Below are 21,242 nucleotides of genomic sequence, written 5' to 3'. Positions count from 1 at the left end.
TGCCCATCTACCAAAATGGGTGGCAAAGGATTCACTGATCCTTCCTCAGCAGCCCCCAATGGTTACAACAGGGACCTATGAAACTCATTGGAAGTCTTAAAAGACGAAGGAAGATGCAACCAAAACGCCACCGGGTTAACCACTTCCGAGATCTCATAAGGGCCGACAGGTTGTGCATAATTTTGGTCTGGTTATCCACCCGATCTGACAGAGCATGGAGTGGGTCCATGGCATACAGTGAATCCCAAAGTCCCCCAAAAATGTGAGGTCGGTGATAATGTAGTGACAATGGGACAATGTCACTGGGGTTAAGCTTGGGGGTGCTACCAGGGGAGATGTGCCACTAGACAGAGTGTGCGGAGACAAAGAAGCAAAGTGCGCACAGGACCTGAGCTTAGCCAGTCACATGATCACAGGGGTGGAGCTAACCCCTCACGTGACCGCAGGGGCGGAGCTACCCCGCACAAGGACATGTAGATGGCTGAGGGCAGAGAACACAAAGGACAAAACCAATAATGTAGTCAGAGAGCAAAGGAGGGTCAGAAGCCAGATGGGAACGAGGTAACCGGGGACAAAACAGACGAGTAAACAGAGGCAAGCCAAGGGATCAGATAACCAAGAGGGATGAGTCAGTACTCAGCAGAAAGACAGAGACAATAGTCAGGGGGCAAACCGGGTCATACACATCAAACAGACACATGCAGAGGAACAACGATACTGTTGTGAATTCCCTTTCTGGGCTACCTCTGGTGGTTACTGAAGGTCGTGGAGCTGGTCAGATTGACAGAGGTGTTGCGAGTTCTCTTTCTGGGCTCCATCTGATGATTACTGGAGGTAGTGGAGCTGGTCAGATTGACAGAGGCTTGCCACCTGATAATGATGATGACGATTGGAGATCTGGGGTTTCTGACTGGATTATTTAAGACAGCTGACTTCCGTCAATCCCTGCTGGTGATTTTCTTCCTGTGCCTTCTGAGGTCTGATGTCTGATGTCTCCTGCTCTGTTCCTGCATGGTTCAGCTTAATGGTTTATTTGCTAATCTTTTTGCATCTGATCTGGTTTTGTCTATCTCTGCTTTGTGCGGGTCAGCTTGCTCCTGCTGGGGCTATGCTGGATCACCACCCATATGTTACTGCTTGTGTCAGTTTGTTCTGTCCCCTGTTATATTGGTCTCTTTTTGCTTTGCTTTCAGTATATACCAGAGTACTGATATAGTGGGGGCGAAGTTGTGTGACTTCAGTGTTTTTTGTGCATCAGACGTGTTTGATTTTTCAGGGTTTTTGTGTGATTGCAGACAGTGTCTTTCCTTTCCTGTCCTGTCTAGTCAGTTTGGGCCCCATCATTTGCTCAGTCTATTTTTCTGCCTGCATTTGTGTTTTCATCTTGTCTCACCGACAATATATGTTTTGGGGGCTGTCTATTCCTTTGGGGTCTGCTCCGGGGCAGTTTAGGTTTCACCTTTCTTGCTTTAGGCTAAGATAGTTCTCCGGCTGTGCCGAGACGTCTAGGGTATCGTAGGTGCGCTCCACGGCTACTGCTAGTTGTGTGATAAGATCAGGGGTCTGCAATCCGCTTAGTTACCAACCTCTCTGGTTTTCTGGTGGCTTAGCCTGGTCCTGCTATCCTCCTCGGTGACCCATTCACAACAGATACAGAGAGTAACCTGGGTCAGCGACCTCAAACCGTGTAGGCGGAAGTACTACCAACACTGAACCCAGGACCTACCAGAATTATACAGCCACCCTAGAACCAAAGAGAGGCGGACAGACTTAACAATGACCTGATCAGCACGGAGCCAGAACCACCCCATCCTGAGTCATGACAGGATTATTGCCTTATTCTTTACACTGAACTATTTGCAGTCCGGATCAGAGTAAATAAAACAATATGAAATTATGATCCTACTGTTTGGAGGATTCAAGCAGAATACTGAGCGCGTAGCACCTGTTACATGTCCTGTGAGCATCGCTCAGAGAATTCAAGCTATATCATTAATATCCAATTAAATCAGGGAACATCTATGAAGACTTTGGTGCAAACGGCAAGAAAATAGCTGAAACAGCATCCCAAATCAATCAGAATCGCCCAGGCACTTTCGCAGCACACAACATCTTTAATTAAAATCTGAGTATTGTGCTAATAACTTTGCATGTTCATAAGTCTCCCATATTGATTTAATTTGTCCACCAACCTTGTATTTGCAAGATTGGTCCAGCGTCTGGACACCATGTAAAATTAACAGAAACATCTCACTGAAAATAGGGCCAATTCCCCCAGGCTCATCAGTGCAAAATAGGGATTTTCATTGCAGTGTGATCGCCTGCATTCTTCACCGCGCAGTGGGGCATCTCAAGGCTAATTATTATTCTGGAAGAGATTCATAGCCTATATTTGCCATTCTTGTTAGAGTTCCATTAAAATCAGGAATCTAGGTTTCCGGTCTGTGAAATGGATGGGAATGTTATATAGATGAATGCTTCATTCTGCTCCATGGAACAAAAAAATGACACAGTTCAATGTTTTTGGTAATCATGAAGCATACGTAAAATAAATGGAAATAATTGACACAGTCCTAAAATAGACTAAATTACATGCATGTGCTAGATCCACTCACAAGATGTGGAGTGAAAAGGGTTGTCTCATGAAGACAGATTAAACTAAAACTTTTCTATGTCCTAAGAAATATTATTTGGTAAGCTGTGCTACTAGTGCAAAAAGACAAACTAATACCCATAGCATATTTAACCCCTTCACGACCAATGACGCCTCATAGGCGTCATGAAAACTGGTACCAATCTCACCAGTGACGCCTATGTGGCGTCATGACTTTAAAGCCCCCCTGTAGGTCGGGTGACATAGGTCACTGAAAGGTCACCTGACCCGCAGATACAGGGGGCTTTGTACTTCACCACGGGGGGAGTGGCTTCACCGCCACGTGGCTACGATCGCTCTGATTGGCTGCTAAAAGTGAAACAGCCAATCAGAGCGATAGTAATATTTCATCAATGAAAATTGATGAAATATTACAATCCAGCCATGTCCGACGCTGCTGTAGCATCAGACATGGCTGGTGACACCGATCCGACCCCCCCGCCCACCGGTTATCTGGGGCGATCTGCCCCGCCACTGAATGACAGCGGCGATGTGCCGCCGCTGTCATCATCTGCCCCCTGCCTTCCCTCCGCTCCCCCCACCTTCCGATCACCCCCCTCCCACCCCCCGGTACTCACCGAGTGCCGCTATGGCTCCTGGTGTCCCGCGGTCCCAGACCATGAGTGCCGCCATATTGGAAAATGTCAGGCGCATGCGCAGTGCGCCCGCCGGCTGCAATTTCTTTTCATTCATTTTGATCACTGTGATAAACTCTCACAGTGATCAAAATAAAATGAAAAGTAAATAAACCCCCCATATATCACCCCCACAGGCAGGAACAACTAATAAAATAAAGAAATTATTTTTATTTTTCCATTAGGGTTAGGGTTAGGGTTGGAAAGAGGGTTAGAGTTGGAACGAGGGTTAGGGTTGGAAAGAGGGTTAGGGTTAGGGTTGAAAATAGGGTTAGGGTTAGGTTTGGAAATAGGGTTAGGGTTGAAATTAGGGTTAGGGTTGGAATTAGGGTTAGAGTTGGTATTAGGGTTGGGGTAGGAATTAGGGTTAGGGTGGAATTAGGGTTAGGGTTGGAATTAGGGTTAGGGTTGGAATTAGAGTTAGAATTAGGGTTAGGGTTGAAATTAGGGTTAGGGTTGGCATTAGGGTTAGGCTTGTGGTTAGGGTTATGGTTAGGGTTGGGAATAGGGTTAGGGGTGTGTTGGGGTTAGGGTTATGGTTAGAGTTGGGATTAGGGTTAGGGATGTGTTGGGGTTTGGGCTGTGGTTTGGGGTGTGTTGGGGTTAGGGTTGAAGTTAGAATTGAGGGGTTTTCACTGTTTAGGCACATCAGTGGGTCTCCAAACGTGACATGGTGCAACCATTGATTCCAGCCAATTTTGCGTTCAAAAAGTCAAACGGTGCTCCCTCCTTTCCAAGCCCCGACTTGTGCCCAAACAGTGATTTACCCCAACATATGGGGCATCAGTGTACTCAGGAAAAATTGCACAATAGCTTTGGTGGTCTAATTTCTCCTAGTACCCTTGGGAAAATAAAAAATTATTTTTGTGTAAAAATGTTTTTTTTTTCATTTTCATGTCTCTGCGTTATAAACTTCTGTGAAGCACTTAGGGGTTCAAAGTGCTCACCACACATCTAGATAAGTTCCTTGGGGGGTCTAGTTTCCAAAATGGGGTCACTTGTGGGGGGTTTCTATTGTTTAGGCACATCAGGGGCTCTGCAAACGTAACGACGACCGCAGACCATTCCATCAAAGTCTGCATTTCAAAATGTCACTAATTCCATTCCGAGCCCTTACGTGTGCCCAAACAATGGTTCCCCCCATATATGGGGTACCAGCGTACTCAGGACAAACTGGACAACAACTTTTGGGGTCCAATTTATCCTGGTACCCTTGGTGAAAAAAAAATTGCTGGCTAAAAATCATTTTTTTGAGGAAAAAAAATTATTTTTTATTTTCACGGCTCTGCGTTATAAACTTCTGTGAAGCACTTGGGGGTTCAAGGTGCTCACCACACATCTAGATAAGTTCCTTGGGGGGTCTAGTTTCCAAAATGGGGTCACTTGTGGGGGGTTCCACAGTTTAGGTACATCAGGGGCTCTGCAAATGTAACATGATGTCCACAGACCATTCCATCAATGTCAGCATTTCATAATGTCACTACTTCCCTTCCGAGCCCCGACGTGTACCGAAACAGTGGTCCCCACCCACATATGGGGTACCAGCGTACTCAGGACAAACTGGACAACAACTTTGGGGGTCCAATTTATCCTGGTACCCTTGTGAAAAAAAAAATTGCTGGCTGAAAATCATTTTTTTGAGGAAAAAAAATATTTTATTTTCACGGCTCTGCGTTATAAACTTCTGTGAAGCGCTTGGGGGTCAAGGTGCTCACCACACATCTAGATAAGTTCCTTGGGGGGTCTAGTTTCCAAAATGGGGTCACTTGTGGGGGGTTCCACAGTTTAGGTACATCAGGGGCTCTGCAAATGTAACATGATGCCCGCAGACCATTCCATCAATGTCAGCATTTCATAATGTCACTGCTTCCCTTCCGAGCCCCGAAGTGTACCCAAACAGTGGTCCCTACCCACATATGGGGTACCAGCGAACTCAGGACAAAATGGACAATAACTTTTGGGGTCCAATTTAAAATGCTACCCTTGTGAAAAAAAAATTGCTGGCTAAAAATCATTTTTTTGAGGAAGAAAAATATTTTTTAATTTCACTGCTCTGTGTTATAAACTTTTGTGAAGCACTTGGGGGTTCATAGTGCTCACTACACATCTAGATAAGTTCCATAAGGGGTCTAGTTTCCAAATTGGGGTCACTTGTGGGGGAGCTCCAATGTTTAGGTGCACAAGGGCTCTCCAAACGCTACATGCTGTCCGATAACGATTGGAGCTAATTTTCCATTCAAAAAGTCAAATGGTGCTCCTTCCCTTTTGGACCCTGCCGTATGCCCAAACAGTGGTTTATGACCACATATGTGGTATCGGTGTACTCAGGAGAAATTGCCCAACAAATTTTAGGATCCATTTTATCCTGTTGCCCATGTGAAAATGAAAAAACTGAGGCTAAAAGAAAATTTTTGTGAAAAAAAAATACTTTTTTTTTTTACAGATCAATTTGTGAAGCACCTGGGGGTTCAAAGTGATCATTATGCATCTAGATAAGTTCCTTGGGGGGTTTAGTTTCCAAAATGGGGTCACTTGTGGGGGAGCTCCAATGTTTAGGCACACAGGGGCTCTCCAAATGCGACATGGCAACCACTAAATATTCCAGCATATTTTCCATTCAAAAAGTCAAATGGCGCTCCTTCACTTTTGAGCCCTGCCGTACGCCCAAACAGTGGTTTATGACCACATATGAGGTATCGGTGTACTCAGGAGAAATTGCCTAACAAATTTTAGGATCCATTTTATCCTGTTTCCCATGTGAAAATGAAAAAATTGATGCTAAAATAAAATTTGTGTTGGAAAAATTAAAATGTCCATTTTTTCCTTCCATGTTGCTTTAGTTCCTGTGAAGCACCTGAAAGGTTAATAATCTTCTTGAATGTAGTTTTGAGTAGCTCGAGGGGTGTAGTTTTTAGAATGGTGTCATTTGTGGGTATTTTCTGCCATATAGACCCCTCCAAGTGACTTCAAATGTGAGGTGGTCCCTAAAAAAAATGGTTTTGTAAATTTTGTTGTAAAAATGAGAAATCGCTGGTCAACTTTTAACCCTTATAACTTCCGAACAAAAAAATATTTTGTTTCTAAAATTGTGCTGATGTAAAGTAGACATGTGGGAAATGTTATTTAGTAACTATTTTGTGTCACATAACTCTCTGGTTTAACAGAATAAAAATTCAAAATTTGAAAATGGCGAAATTTTCTAAATTTTCACCAAATTTCTGATTTTTTCACAAATAAACGCAAAAATTATCGACCTAAATTTACCACTAACATGAAGCCCAATATGTCACGAAAAACATTCCCAGAAATGCTAGGATCCATTGAAGCGTTCCTGAGTTATTACCTCATAAAGGGACACTGGTCAGAATTGCAAAAAATGACCTGGTCATTAAGGTCAAAATAGGCTTGGTCATGAAGGGGTTAAAGGGAATATGTCACTCCATTTTTCGACTATTAGCTGCTGGCACCGACATCAGGGGCTTATCTACAGTATTCCATAATGCTGTAGATAAGCCCCCCCCGATGTAACCTGAAAGATAAGAAAACCACTTTAGATTATACACACCCGGGGGATGGTCCGGTCCGATGGGTGTCGAGGTCCGGTCTTGTGCCTCCCATCTTCATACAATGCAGTCCTCTTCTTTCCTTCCTGTGTTGGCTCCTGTACAGGTGCACTGCTCTGCCCTGTTGAGGGCAGAGCAGCGTCCTGCAATGCGCAGGCACGGGGAGAGGTCCGGCGCCTGCGCACTGCAGTAATCAGTGCGACTGCGCCGGAGCCACGACAGGAAGGAAAGAAGAGGACGGCCTCGAATGAAGATGGGAGGCACTGGACCGCTACACCCATCGGACCGGACTGAACCCCCGGGTGAGTATAATCTAACGTATTTTTCTTATCTTTCAGGTTAAATTGGGGGCTTATCTACAGTATTACAGAATGCTGTAAATAAGCCCCTGATGGCGGTGCCGGCAGCTAAAAGTCGAAAAAAGGGTGACAGATTCCCTTTAAATTCTACAAAAATGAATAACATTATTGAGAATATATTGCAATTCATAGGTACATGTCACAGAAGGGCATGGTTAAAAAGATTAAAAATACTTTCATAGAGAAAATATCCTCTTCTTCAAAATTACAATATTTTCCCTGCCAATTAACCCGTTGATTAGCTGTTATAGCCAGGGAAGGCTTTTCCTTTTAAGGAAAATGTAGAATTGCATTAATTAAAAGTAATGACCAAATGAAATACGCAGGGGAATCACTCTTCATTAGTCACTCTCCATTGTGGTTAAATGAATCTGGATCCAAATAAGAGTAGACCTCTTTATGTCCATGTCGGCATCAGAGTTGTCAACTTTAATTTTTATTTTTTATGGATAACGTCTCAAACAATCAGAGGCAGACAACTTTTTTTATGTACACATCAGATGACTATGATAAATCTTTAAGTTTATAAGTGCTATACCGTATTTCTACATGCCATAAATTCTGTACAAAACAGTTTCAAGATGCAAATGTCTCACCTGGAATCAGCTCCAGACCTTTTGCCTGCTTTATTGATGATGGATTAATGATAGTATAGCCTATGCAGCCCATAAGGAAGCTTTTGAGATAATTGTCCATTTACTTTTTGTCCCTTTAAAAAGAGTCAGCTACATATTAATGAGCTATAATTTCTAATTCCTTAGTCAAATTAGGATGTGAATACCCTCAAATTAAAGCTGAGAATCCATTCTGTAAGCCCATATTGATAATACAACTGTATTTGGAATATCTTTTGTCAAACAGCTAAAATGGCAAAAATTGTGTTACTGTCCAAATATTTCTGGACCTAACGATATCAAACATGTATTAGCCTGCTTTGCTCCTTCTGGTGTAGTGTCTAATGTCAAAGAAAGTTAACACTTTGGGTGTACTGAGCATAAACAATCACTTGAAGTGTGAGGTATGAAGCACTTGGGATCAAGGGCTCAAAATTTTACATTTTCTAAGGTATCTTTATATTCCATGTATACATACAGTGGAGAAAATATGTGTTTGATATCCTGTTGATTTTGCTATTTTCCCACCTACAAAGAATGGAGAGTTCTGTAGTTTTTATCTTGGGTACACTTCACCTGTGAGAGGCCGAATCTAAAAATAAAAAACAGGAAATCACATTGTATGATTTTTATATAATCAAATTGCATTTTATTGCATGAAATAAGTATTTGATCACCTATCAACCAGCAAGAATTCTGGCTCTCAAAGACCTGTCAGTTTTTAAAGAAGCCCTTCCACTCTGCACTCATTACGTGTATTAATTGCACCTGTTTGAACTTTTACCTGTATGAAAGACACCTGTCCACACTTTCAGTCAATTACACTCCAACCTCTCCACCAAGACCAAGACCAAAGACCTGTCTTAGACCTGTCTAAGGACACCAGGGAAAACTTGTAGACTGGCACAAGGCTGGGATGGGCTACAGGACAATAGGCAAACAGCTTGGTGACAAGGCAACAACTGTTGGCACTATTATTAGAAAATGGAAGAAGCACAAGATGACAGTCAAATCTTTCTCAATCTTGGGCTCCATGCAAAACCTTACCTCACAGGTTAAAGATATTTCTGAGGAAGATCGGAAATCAGCTCAGAACTACATGGGAGGACCTGGTCAATGACCTGAAGAGAGCTGGGACCACAGTCTCAAACATTATTGTTAGTAACACACTGCGCGGTCATGGTTTAAACTCCTGCAGGGCACGCAAAGTCCCCCTGCTCATGCCAGTACATGTCCAGGCCCAACTGAAGTTCACCAATGACCATCTGGATGATCCAGAGGAGGCATGGGAGATCATGTGGTCAAATGAGACCAAAATTTAACTTTTTGGTATCAACTCCACTCGCTGTGTTTGGAGGAAGAAGAAAGATGTGTACAACCCCAAGAGCACTGTCTCTGCTGTGAAGCATGGTGGGTTAAGCATCTTACTTTGGGGATGCTTTTCTGCAAAGGGGACAGGACGAATGCACCGTATTGAAGAGAGGATGAATGTAAGATTTTGGCCAGCAACCTCAGTAACAGCATTGAAGATGGGTCGTTGCTGGATCTTCCAGCATGACAATGACTCGAAACACCCAGCCAAGGCAACTAAGGAGTGTCTCCATGAGTAGCATTTCAAGGTCCTGGAGTGGCCTAGCCAGTCTCCAGACCTGAACCCAATAGACAATCTTCGAGGGAGTTGAAACTCAATGTTGCCCAGCAAGAGCCCCGAAACCTGAAAGATCTGGAGAAGATCTGTATGGCGGAGTGGGCCAAAGTCCCTGCTGCAGTGTGTGCAAACTTGGTCAAGAACTACAGGAAATGTCTGACATCTGTAGTTGCAAACAAAGGTTTCTATACCAAATATTAAGTTCTGTTTTTGCTGTTTTATCAAATACTTATTTCATGCAACAAAATGCAATTTAAAGTAAAAATCATACAATGTGATTTTCTGTTTCTTATTTTTAGATTCTGTCTCTCACAGGTGAAGTGTGCCTACGATAAAAATTACAGACCTCTCCATTCTTTGTAGGTGGAAAAACTTTCAAAATCTGCAATGTATCAAATACTTATTATCCCAACTGTAATTTAGTACTGTATTTAGAGTTTATTGGATTTTTTCGTTTCTTAATAGTGCTATCTTTTTACACCACCAGTGACGAAGATCGTGTGTGCTGAGCAGTGTGATGGACGCTGCTATGGACCGTATGTTAGTAATTGCTGTCACCGGGAATGTGCTGGAGGTTGCTCAGGACCTAAAGACACTGACTGCTTTGTAAGTTGTCTGTCATTTATCTTTCCACCCACAACCCTTTTTTAGCTGTGATTTAATATTCTGACACCGAAAGATTCTCTTTCTCATCCATTTTTCTTTCCAAACGTAGCTGTTCATTTAGTTCTTTCATATATTTCTCCCATTCCGTGTCTTATTAACCATCAGGATGCATTAGCCCTGGCAGATTTTATACGTTTTGCAAATAAGAAGTTGAACGTATTTATGTGCTAATGCATATGATTTCTGGCTTCGGAAAGAACAGAACACTTTGCGGATTTAGAAATTACCATTTTGTGCAGTTTTCAAATCCCCACCTCATGCTTCATACAAGTTTTGTGATACTCTTTTAAAATAATGTAAATGGTTAAGTAATATAAACCAGTAAAACATTGACTGTTACATTTATGTTATTTATTCATTTATTATATATTTATTCAACCCCAAAGTGCTGTACGGAGTGTTACTTACTTCCACTCCATGCCCTAGGGGTGACCTCTTTTTTCAGACTTGTACATTTTAGTTTATGTTCACACCACATTTATGGAACATATTCAGTGCATACATTGGGACAACACACAGCTCCATCATATGCAATTGTATGTCATACCTCGCCCATTGAGCCTCTTTGTTAGACCATGGTCACACGTTCAGTATTTGATCAGTATTTTGCATCAGTATTTCTAAGCTAAAACAAGGAGTGGAGCATTCTGAGGAAAAGTATAATAAAAACACGTCGCCACTTCTGTATTTATCACCCACTCCTAATTTTGGTTTACAAATACTGATGTAAAATACTGACCAAATACTGGCCCTTTTAGCTGTTGGGTCCTTTCACAGGTTGCACCAACAATATTTCTGTCCTGGTTGAGCATATGAAGAAACTTTGCATATACAACACATAATGTGAACAAGCATCACAAAAAATCCTTACCTGTAGTTATAATATAGGCTTTTTTAAAAAAAAAAAAAAATGTAGTCTATTATTGTAGTTGATGTTTTGGGAGGAGTCTTTTGATGATGTTTTATATATTTTAACCAATGAGTGAATCAAAATAAGGCCCAAGAAGGAGTAGAAGGTCACGTAAATTAAAATGTCTAAGTACTGTAATACTTGGGTCTTTGCAGCATAGGGCTAGATTTGGATTGGACAGTTTGTCCTCGCATTAAAAATTGATCGTACCAGCAATGGATAGAGAAAGGACTAGTCACTGAATAGTATAAGTATAGTACTCGTCAAAGGTTTGGACACACCAGTTCATGCAATGGTTTTTCTTGTCATTATTGGAATGTGCACATTATAGATTTAGACTGAAGGCAGCGAAACCACAAATAAACACATATGGAAACAAGAGGTGAAGAAACACATGGTTAACACAAACAGAATGTATGCTTCTGTCAAACACACGCACACATTGCGCAGTGTTGGGTGGATCCCCGTGCTTGCACAGTGTTGAGCAGCTCCCCACGCTTGCACAGTGTTGAGAGGCTCCCTACACTTGCACAGTGTTGAAAGGTTCCCCATGCTTGCACAGCGTTGAGCGGCTTACCGTGCTTGTTTAGTGCTGAGTGGTCTCCCCATGCTTGCGCAGTGTTGAGCGGATCCCCACGCTTGGACATTGTTGAGAGGCTCCCTACGCTGGCACAGCATTGAGTAGCTCCCTGTGCTTATTCAGTGTTGAGTGATCTCCCCAAGCTTGCTAAAAACAATGTGACAGGTTCACTTAATGACCAGAGGTATTTTTGGTTTTGCATTTTCATTTTTTGATCCCCTTCTTCCCAGAGCCATAACTTTTTTATTTTTGGTCAAAATCACCATGTTAGGGTTTGTGCTCATAGCAATCCGGCAGTGACAATCATAGAGGACTGCAGGAGACCTCTGGTTGTCATGCCAACCCATTGGTGACCCGCGATCACGTGACGGGGTCACCAACAGACGGGATTTCCAGAGTGCTTGCCGGGAGCTCACGATAAATGCCGGAGTCAGAGATTGACAACGGCATTTAACTAGTTAACAGGCTCGCGTTACCACCTGTGGCTGTTAGAGGCACATGTCAGCTGTTCAAAATAGCTGCCATGTGCCGGAAGAGATGTGGGTTCAGCGCCAGAGGCAACATCAAAGGGAGGGAGTCCGACATCGGCATACTATTACACCCAATGTTGTAAAGGGGTTAAGCCATTTCTCTTGACTACCTGATGAAGTTGCTTGAGAGAATTCCAAGGGGGTGTATAGCTGTCTTCAGAGTAAAGGGAGGGGTACTTTGAGGAATCTAATCTAACACATATTCTAGTTTGTGTCACATGTGTTTCTTTCCTCCTTGTTTCCATATGTATTCTTTCATGGTTTTGCTGCCTTCAGTCTGATTTTATAAAGCACACATTCCAGGAAGAACAAGGAAAACTATTGCATGAAAAAGTGAATCTAAACTTTTCTTCTGCATTTGACCTCGCAAGTTCCTATTACTTTGTCAACATGGAGTTCAAGCTTAAAATACCCCATGAAGCTTAGCAATCAAAAGATATGTACTTTGATTATTTTGCATCTTGAAGGTCAAAGATGTTCTGAATGTGTTCGCAATCAGGCAGGCACAGGAAATAAATTGAAATCACTGTGTTAGCCAGTTCTGAATGTCTGACCAGACAATAAACGGATCTAAGTCAGCAGATTATTGCTTCTTACGAAAAAGAAAAATGTCAGGATCACACACTTAATATTTACACACTATAGCATGTCCCCAGCTTGTGTCAACCACACCAAAGCTAGAAGAGAAAAAAAAACTTTTCCAAGACTCTTCGATAAGTGTAGGCTTGAGAAGGGTGGGAGAGCGTGGTCTCCCAGGAGATATCAGACCTAGTTTCTGTTTTGTAAAAATACAACCTCCCCCCTGTGCAGATTCAATAGGAATGAATGGCAGCCTCACTTCCTAATTGGTAGTTTCGATCCACAGCTGGAATTTAAATGGGTGGCGTAGGAGAACAGCAGGCCAGCCCTCCGAAGTACAGATCATTAGTGTGTTCAGTAGGAATGTAGGCAAAATCCGCTATTAACTGCTGTCACCAGCGCTGCTCCTCAGCCCGCTCCTGTCAAGCACTGTCAACAAAATATTTATTTTGGCTTGCTGCTTTTTATAAAAAGAAAAACAGAACTTTTTAGAACATTTCCTTGCAGAGGACATTTGGCAGGATCTCACCCTCCCTTTTCATTCCAATGCAAAGACTCTCTGTTCTGTGTGTCAACCAAACTCAGGGGTGGCCGGACCAAATCTTTAGATTCACAAGTGTTCAGGCAAGGCTCTAAAAATGTCACATGGGGAGGAAAAGAACTAGTCGTTTTCTTAACTAACTTGTCTTTTGCAACAATGAAGCAGAACTTCCAGATTATGTTGTCGTCTGAGTTATTCCAGTTTTTAACCTGTTGTCTTTTCTCAGGCCTGTTTGAAATTTAATGACAGCGGCTCCTGCGTCACCCAGTGTCCTCAACCCAATATATATAACCCCACTGCTTTTCAACTGGAACAAAACCCAAAGGCCAAGTACACTTATGGAGCTTTTTGCGTGAACAAATGCCCACGTAAGTGTGTAAATCACTACCGGATTTATCTTTGGAAAAAAGAAATATAGTTTTTTCAATTGTTTAATTTCTGAGCAAGAATTATTTGTATCTACTAAAAGAGCGTGACAATTGTGGTTATCTCTATCTGCATGAATGCTGCAATATTAGCTGTAAAAAAGGTACAAGCAACTATGTTACTTGAGACCGATCATGTATAATCGTGAACATCCACTTGTACACTTACAAATAAGTAAGTGGTCACTGTTTTATATTCCATAAACCTTCTGTAGATGGCAGTAAAGTAATACACCATGCTGACTGGCAGTCTATAATTCACGTCCATACTTTAAAGGGAATCTGTCAGCGGGTTTTTGCTATATAATCTGTGTACAGCATGAGGTAAGGGTTAAAATACTGAATTCAGTAATTTGTCACTTATTGGGCTTTGTGCTGTTGTTTACTTATAATGATGATTTTATCACTAGGTCATTATGACTTCTTGGACTAGCTGACTCTTAAGCAATTGTCCGACCACACCACCTCCTGTGATAAGCAGCTCACTGTCAATAGACAATGTCCATACAGAGCCTGGTGTGGGCGGGGTTAGCTTTCTCAGCTCTGCTACATGCTACTTCTAAAAACTCTGATTGTGTCACAACTGCTGCACCCAGTAAACTAAGTGATACATCGCTGGGATCAGAGTTTCTTTTCCTACATCCTGCTGCTCTCAGATGGGGTAGCAAAAACCTGGTGACAGATTCCCTTTAAGTATTGTAGGATACACATTAAATTACTGTAAAACAGCTACAGAGGAAAAAAAATTCTGGACTTCTTTAAACCAACAAATATATAATCTCTATAATTTCATCAATTCCAATAAAAATACTTAAAACTCACAAAAAGCTAGGAAAAATGCTAAATGGGCACTAAGTTCAGCAGGTACAGGAGTAACAAAGCCATCTAGACTTGTACCATTGACTATCCAACCTATAGCAGGAATAAAATACTAAGTACCTACATCACACAGTCTTCATAAGGGGGTGGACACTAAATAACTATTAACCGAATGGGCATGTGTATTGTAATGAGAGAAAAGACATCTCTAATCACAAGAAAATATCAGGAATGTTGAAATCCACCATGGGTGATCCTTCTTCTCCTTGACATCCATCAACAAGGACAGTTTAATGGTCTCCATACTCATTAGACAGTCAACCAAACCTTCCAAGATCATCCAGGTTGATTGAGTTTTGTCTAATGTGTAGGGCACCTTATAAAATTATCCGGTATTCACAAAATATTTGATTCGTCCTACTAGAGGTGTCACTAAACGAAATTACTAAATGAATCAAAAAGACACAAGCTGATGTCTCACTGTAAAGCAGCAACACTTTTCTGACTCATATTTTCCTTCTCTGTGCTCGGTAGATAATTTTGTCGTGGATGACAGTTCTTGTGTTCGTGCCTGTCCTAGTAACAAGATGGAAGTAGAAGAAAATGGCATCAAGATGTGCAAGCCTTGTGCTGGAATATGCCCCAAAGGTTTGTCTTAAAACTTGTTCACACGTTGCATTTTGGCACTTTATTTAAGAGTAAAAAAAAAAAAACACTTCATTTTACAGAACCAAGACACGTATGTAGAAAAAAATATAAGCAAAAGTGCTTAAAGATGCACATAAAAACGTGTCAAAAACATGTATATGTATGTTTTATGCAACGTTTTTCCTGCCAACACTCCGGTATTTGATGCAGAAAAGTGTCCTGCTAAGGCCGGGGTCACACTTGTGAGAAACTCGCACGAGTCTCGCGTGTCAATACCCAGCACTCGGACCGGAGCGCTCAGCTGCATAGAAAAACATGCAGCCGCACACCTCGGTGCCGAGTGCCGGGTATTGACACGCGAGACTCGTGTGAGTTTCTCACAAGTGTGACCTCGGCCTAACACTCAACATATGCATATAACATCAACCTTTAAGCAGGATACTTTGGCATTGGGAATAAATAAGTATCAGAATATTTTGTAGAGGATTCTGATCAGTTCTTTTCTCCTTGATTCAATGGATAACATAAACATAGCAATGTACACGTTACAACAAATATTTTTCAATTTGGAATTAGAAGTCTAGGAACGATCACATGGAACGGACCGGTTTCATTCTTTCTAGTGTGATATGGCCAATCACTCACAAATAACTATTTGATACTCTGCTGATTTTGCAAGTTTTCCTACCTACAAAGAATACTTTTTTCATGTAATAAAATGCAATTTAATTATGTAAAAATCGTACAATGAGAATTTCTGGTTTTTATTTTAGATTCTGTCTCTCACAGGTGAAGTGTGCCTATGATACAAATTACAGACCTCTCCCTTCTTTGTAAATGGGAAAGCTTGCAAAATCGGTAGTGTATCCAATACTTATTTTCCCCACTGTATACTCATTAAATAACAATATGTATCATGTACAGAAAAAAAAAGACATATGCTCTATATATACTGTATATATATATATATGGTTTTATTAGAAAACTTCTATTACATGGCGATTCTCTGCCAGTACAGTAATGTGATGATTTGTAGCTCATTTTATTTATTTTGCATCCTATAAGGACCTTAAGACAACACTTTTTAAGGCCGTCTTGGTGTAAAAAACAAATATGGTAAAACATACAGGAACTGATGCGCAAGCAGAAAATTGTAATTTTACAGGAAGAAACCTATTCATCGCGCTGTCGCAAATTATACCCTAGGGAAATTGCTACCCAGTTAGCAAGAATATTGGGTTAAACATTGAAATTCATAAAAAAGGACTAGGATTAGCAGGGATTGAAGAATGGAACGGAATAGCGCAATGTTTACCTGTGTACTCCATGACTATGCATTATGGCGTATAGTATACTCATATAATAACTCCATATCATGAGGATGAAAAGTTGTATTCTCAAGTGAAGAGCAGATCTTACAGGGAAGATGTGGTCAGTGGGATATTATAAGCTCTGTATTGGGTTTATTATTCAGACATATTGACTATTATTGGGATGTTCTCTCTAGTCTGTGATGGTATTGGGACAGGGTCCCTGAAGACCTCCCAGAATGTGGATTCCAACAACATCGACAAGTTTATAAACTGCACCAAGATCAATGGCAATCTCCTGTTCCTCGTCACTGGTATTGACGGGTAAGTACGAGTCCGTAACTCTTTAAAAAAGACTGAATGTCAAATCACACATTTTTACCTGTTGTTTTTTGCTGTTTATGTCAACAGTTTAGAGAGTTTAACATGAAAAATACCACCTATAAACTAATGTCTCGGACCATTTTCGTTTTTTAGTTTCCGTTTTTTCCTCCCCTTCGTCCCAGAGCCACAACTCTTATTTTTCGTCCACATAGACACATGAGGACTTGTTTTTGTGAGATGAGTTGTACTTTTGAATGACACCATTCATTTTGCCCCATGCTGTACTTGAAAACGGGGAAAAAAATTCCAAGTGCGGTGAAAGTCTGACATTGCTTTTTGGCAATTGTTTTTAATGCTGTGTACATTTTGTGGTAAGAATGACCATGCAATATGATTCTCACATGTCTCGTTTTTTTTTTTCATTATTATAGCAGTGAAAAAAAAAAATCTGAAGTTTGTGTCGCCATTTCCAAGACATTTTTTTTTCAAATGTAGCTATATGACAACTTATTTTTTGCGGCGTGAGACAATGTTTTTATTAGTGTCATTTTGGGATAGATGTGACTTTTTGATCACTTTCTACAGCATTTTTTGTGGGATTTTGGCGACACAAAAAATGCAATTTTATTGATCTTGATTTTTTTCCGGGTTTATTGTTTTTATATTTTGATAGATCTGATTTTTCTGAAAACAGTGATTGTTAATATATATATATTTTTACATTTAATATCTTTGTTTTCACTTGGGGAAAGGTGATTTCAAATTTTAATTATTGATTGATTTTTTCATATTTTTTTTAACTTTCTACTGATTTTGTTAGGGGGCTTGAAGATGAGATCATCCGATTGCTTGTGCTATATGCAGCGAAGCTAAAGCCTCGCTGCATATAGCAGGAATTACAGTCTCCTTTGAAGCCCAGTGACAGGCAGGTTTTCAAAGGAGTTCCGTAATGACAGTCACATCAGTTGACCCCTGGCTGTCATGACAACCCATCGGCGAACCGCAATCACATCACAAGTTTGCCGATAGACAGAAGTAATCACACATTAAAATCTAACAGGTTAAAAATTGAGGCTGGAGCTGTAACAAGGTGGCACGGGGTAGTAGTCATGGACAAGTTCACTAGGTCACAGTCAGTGAACACCCTGGCCCCTTGCACATGAAAAGACAGTTCTAATCCCAATCCCAAGTCACAGTTGGTTACCTCCGTCATGCTGCAGCTCTCCATCCCGGAATAGCATCCTCTGGATGTACCCCACGTCACACTTTTTAGAGCCCAACAGTGGCAACTTGTTTAATAGAGATGAAATAAGACGAAGGTGACATATTCCTGAGCTGTCCCTATTCCCAGAGGCTACTCCTTGGACAATGGCAGAGGCAGCAGCTCCCACTCAGCTCTCTGGAGTCAAAAGTCCATAGGTGGGCACCTGTGAAGTCCTTATGCCCCTTGCTGCTGCCCGGCAGTCCTTTAGCAGCTCTGCTTTAGTCCAGGGGTATGGCCTACTCCTAGTAGAGGAGCAGATCCTGCCACGGGCTTTCCTGCCCGGGCTCTGCTACAGAAACAGAAGCTTCCGGCTTCTTTGAGTCTGCTTACCCCGCCCCCTTTATTAACCTCTTACTATCCCTAGGCTGACTTATGCATACATTAGAATGTACAATGGTAAAACATTAAGACAATACAAACACAGCACATACATAACAGTAACACATCAGGGCATAACCCACTGTTGGAGAACTGCATGGGGGACCACAGACAAGGAAAGAGAGAGGGAGCAACTGAGGGTTTCCGCCACCTCCTTACAGAGCTACACTCCACCCGCAATTGATAGCGGCAGGTCTTGGCTGTAATTAACAGCAGTTGCCTACCGGGTATGGGTCCGCCTTGCTGTGTGAGCCCACTCCATACCCTGCTTCCGACTAGCGCCATATATACGACAAATGTCGTGAAAAAGTTAAAATTATGTCCTATTTTATTACACACTGTACAGACTACACTTTTGGCCAGCATTCATGATTCCATTAATAACTCCAATTTTCTATCCAGAAAAATGGTATTAAGACAACAATAGAACCAGTGAATTCAATGAGGCAAATAAAGTCCAAAGCATGAAGCTTTGTACTCTGTTTGATCTCTTTTATGGTCTTGCTTTTTTTAGCCTGATTTAATAGTCAGATACCACTTGACCAAAGTCAACAACTTTGTCTGGGACACATCTGAATCCTATTTTTTGGGGATTAAGATGGAAGCTCCTAATTGTGTCATGAATAAGGACAAAGACATGGTTTGAACATTATCTTACTATAGTTCACAACTAAAATTTACATTATATTTCTAGTATTTTTCTCTATTCACATACAAAGCTAAATTCAGATTTCTGTTGGCTTATTGATACCAGTTTACCATGCAACATAGAAGCTTCTATGGCAGATGAACAATTATAGCCAAACTGACAGAGACACAATTAAACTCAAGTGGGACCCAGGACACAATTTGGAACTTTCCTCATAACAGTTTGTTGCTTGGATATGGTGGTTCCAGTGTTATAGGTTACAGTCTATACAAATATGTCTCCTCTCACAAAAAGAATATATTTATGTATTTATATTTATATATGTATATCTAAGAGACAACAGGGCTTTAAAACCATCTTTTATATATGATATTTTACTACAATTATACAGTTACCTAATAATACCACTATACAATGAACAAATGTTATCACCATACTGCTACCATTACCAATACAACAATACTTAGTGCCTAAATAATAATATCATAATGTTAGTTATTAGTCGAGATCAGCAAACCCCTGGATGTTCAGGTTTGGTGGGTTCGGCAAACAGTTAAAAAAAGATAAACTCACCACTGTATTGTGAGACTTTTTCTCACTGTGCTAGCGGTGATCTCACCGAAGTCCCCAAAGTTCAGGGACCAGTCTGGGAATGCAGTCTCAGTGACCGGAGGTAACCTCAATGACATCACCGCCGGTCACTGAAGCTGCGCTCGCAGCAGTTCATTAACCAGTGGTCCTCAGTCTGGTCGGTTGCATCTTGGCACCATCCAGGTTGAAAACTGTTTATCCCCAGACATGGATTATCACGTAGGACAGAACGACGGACAGGTGAGGTATGTTGTGTTTTTTATTTTCTATTTATTACAAAAGACGATGGCTTCAATTGAATGAGCGTTAGGTGACTATAACTGTGTTTGTTATTTTTAAATTAAAATGGAAAAGTGTGTTTTTTATTTTAAATAAAATATTTCATACATGCTGTGTGTTTATTTACAATGTAACTATAGGATTAGTATTAGATAGGTGTCTTATAAACGTCATTACTAAGCCGTGGGCTTAATGTCACAGGACAATACAAAGGTGAAATTAACCCCACAAATATGAACCTCACTTGCCACCACTACAGGTCAAGTGGGAAAAGCCAGGCAAAGCACCAGAATTGGAGCATTCTTTACTAGGTGGCTGCGGGTTGCTATTTTTAGGCTGGGGGCCAACATCCATGGCCTCTTACCAGCCTAAGAATGCCAGCCCCAGATGTCTGCTTTAGCTTGGCTGGTTATCTTATTATTTATTTAAATAATTAAAAACAAATGGTGTGGGGACCCCTCTATTCTTGTTAACCAACCTCCCTAAAACTGACAGCTGAGGGATGCAGCCCCCAGCTGTCAGTTTTGTCTGGCTAGTTATCAAAAATATAGGGGAACACACGCCGTTTTTTTTTTTTTTTTATATATATTTATTTAGAGAGCAGGTGGCAGCTGATTAATACTCTCATCAGCTTTTCCTGCTCTTGGTGTCATTAGCGGCAGCAGGCATCGGCTGATGGCAGTAGTAGTCCCATCATCTGACGCCAGTGACTGAAGGTAAACTTTTTATCTCCGATCACCTCTGCGGGCTCACACTGTCATTTGACAGCATGGGAACTGCGACTCTCTGTCCGGCAGTAATGATTTACAGTACAGCTACAGGGTCATGCTGACATCTGAAAGCATGTCCTCGCTTCGCTCTGACCAATGGTAATGAACTTACCGCGATCAGAACCACTTATAAGATCAAAGCCTTAGTGGAAACACTATAATTTACTAAAGTTTGCAGAAAATGCTAGGGAATACAAGCACAAAACCGAATATACAACGTTAGTACCGACTCTGATATTGGCAAACGTTTTTCGAATAGGTTCGCTCATCTCTAGTTATTAATTAAAATTACTATACTGTGACATAACTAGCCTCCATTTAATGACCACATAGAGGTAGGAATTGTTTGTACACAGGTGTCATCAGAGTATAAATATATGCAGAACACTTAAAATGGGTTGTCCAACACTTTTTTATTGATGGCCTATCATGAGAAAAGGTCATCATTATTGGTGGGGGTATGACACATGGCACCACTGATGATCAGCTGTTCTGACGCTGGCTGGT

The 21,242-nt window shown here is 41.2% G+C and overlaps 1 protein-coding gene across 1 annotated transcript in view; it reads left to right on the top strand.

The window, feature by feature from the left end:
- ERBB4 (erb-b2 receptor tyrosine kinase 4) overlaps positions 1-21,242 on the top strand; it is a 1,457,122-nt gene that overhangs the window by 989,570 nt on the left and 446,310 nt on the right. Inside the window, exons 6-9 of the mRNA XM_073553209.1 lie at positions 9,960-10,078; positions 13,505-13,646; positions 15,057-15,170; positions 16,678-16,804. Coding sequence (XP_073409310.1) covers positions 9,960-10,078; positions 13,505-13,646; positions 15,057-15,170; positions 16,678-16,804 — 502 coding nt within the window. The remainder of the gene's footprint in view (positions 1-9,959; positions 10,079-13,504; positions 13,647-15,056; positions 15,171-16,677; positions 16,805-21,242) is intronic.

Source organism: Dendrobates tinctorius, unplaced genomic scaffold (genome assembly GCF_039654945.1).
Source record: "Dendrobates tinctorius isolate UK_male_01 unplaced genomic scaffold, ASM3965494v1 ptg000199l, whole genome shotgun sequence".
Taxonomy (NCBI): domain Eukaryota; kingdom Metazoa; phylum Chordata; class Amphibia; order Anura; family Dendrobatidae; genus Dendrobates; species Dendrobates tinctorius.
The sequence above is the reverse complement of the archived record's forward strand: the minus strand, read 5'-3'. Positions and strand labels throughout refer to the sequence as shown.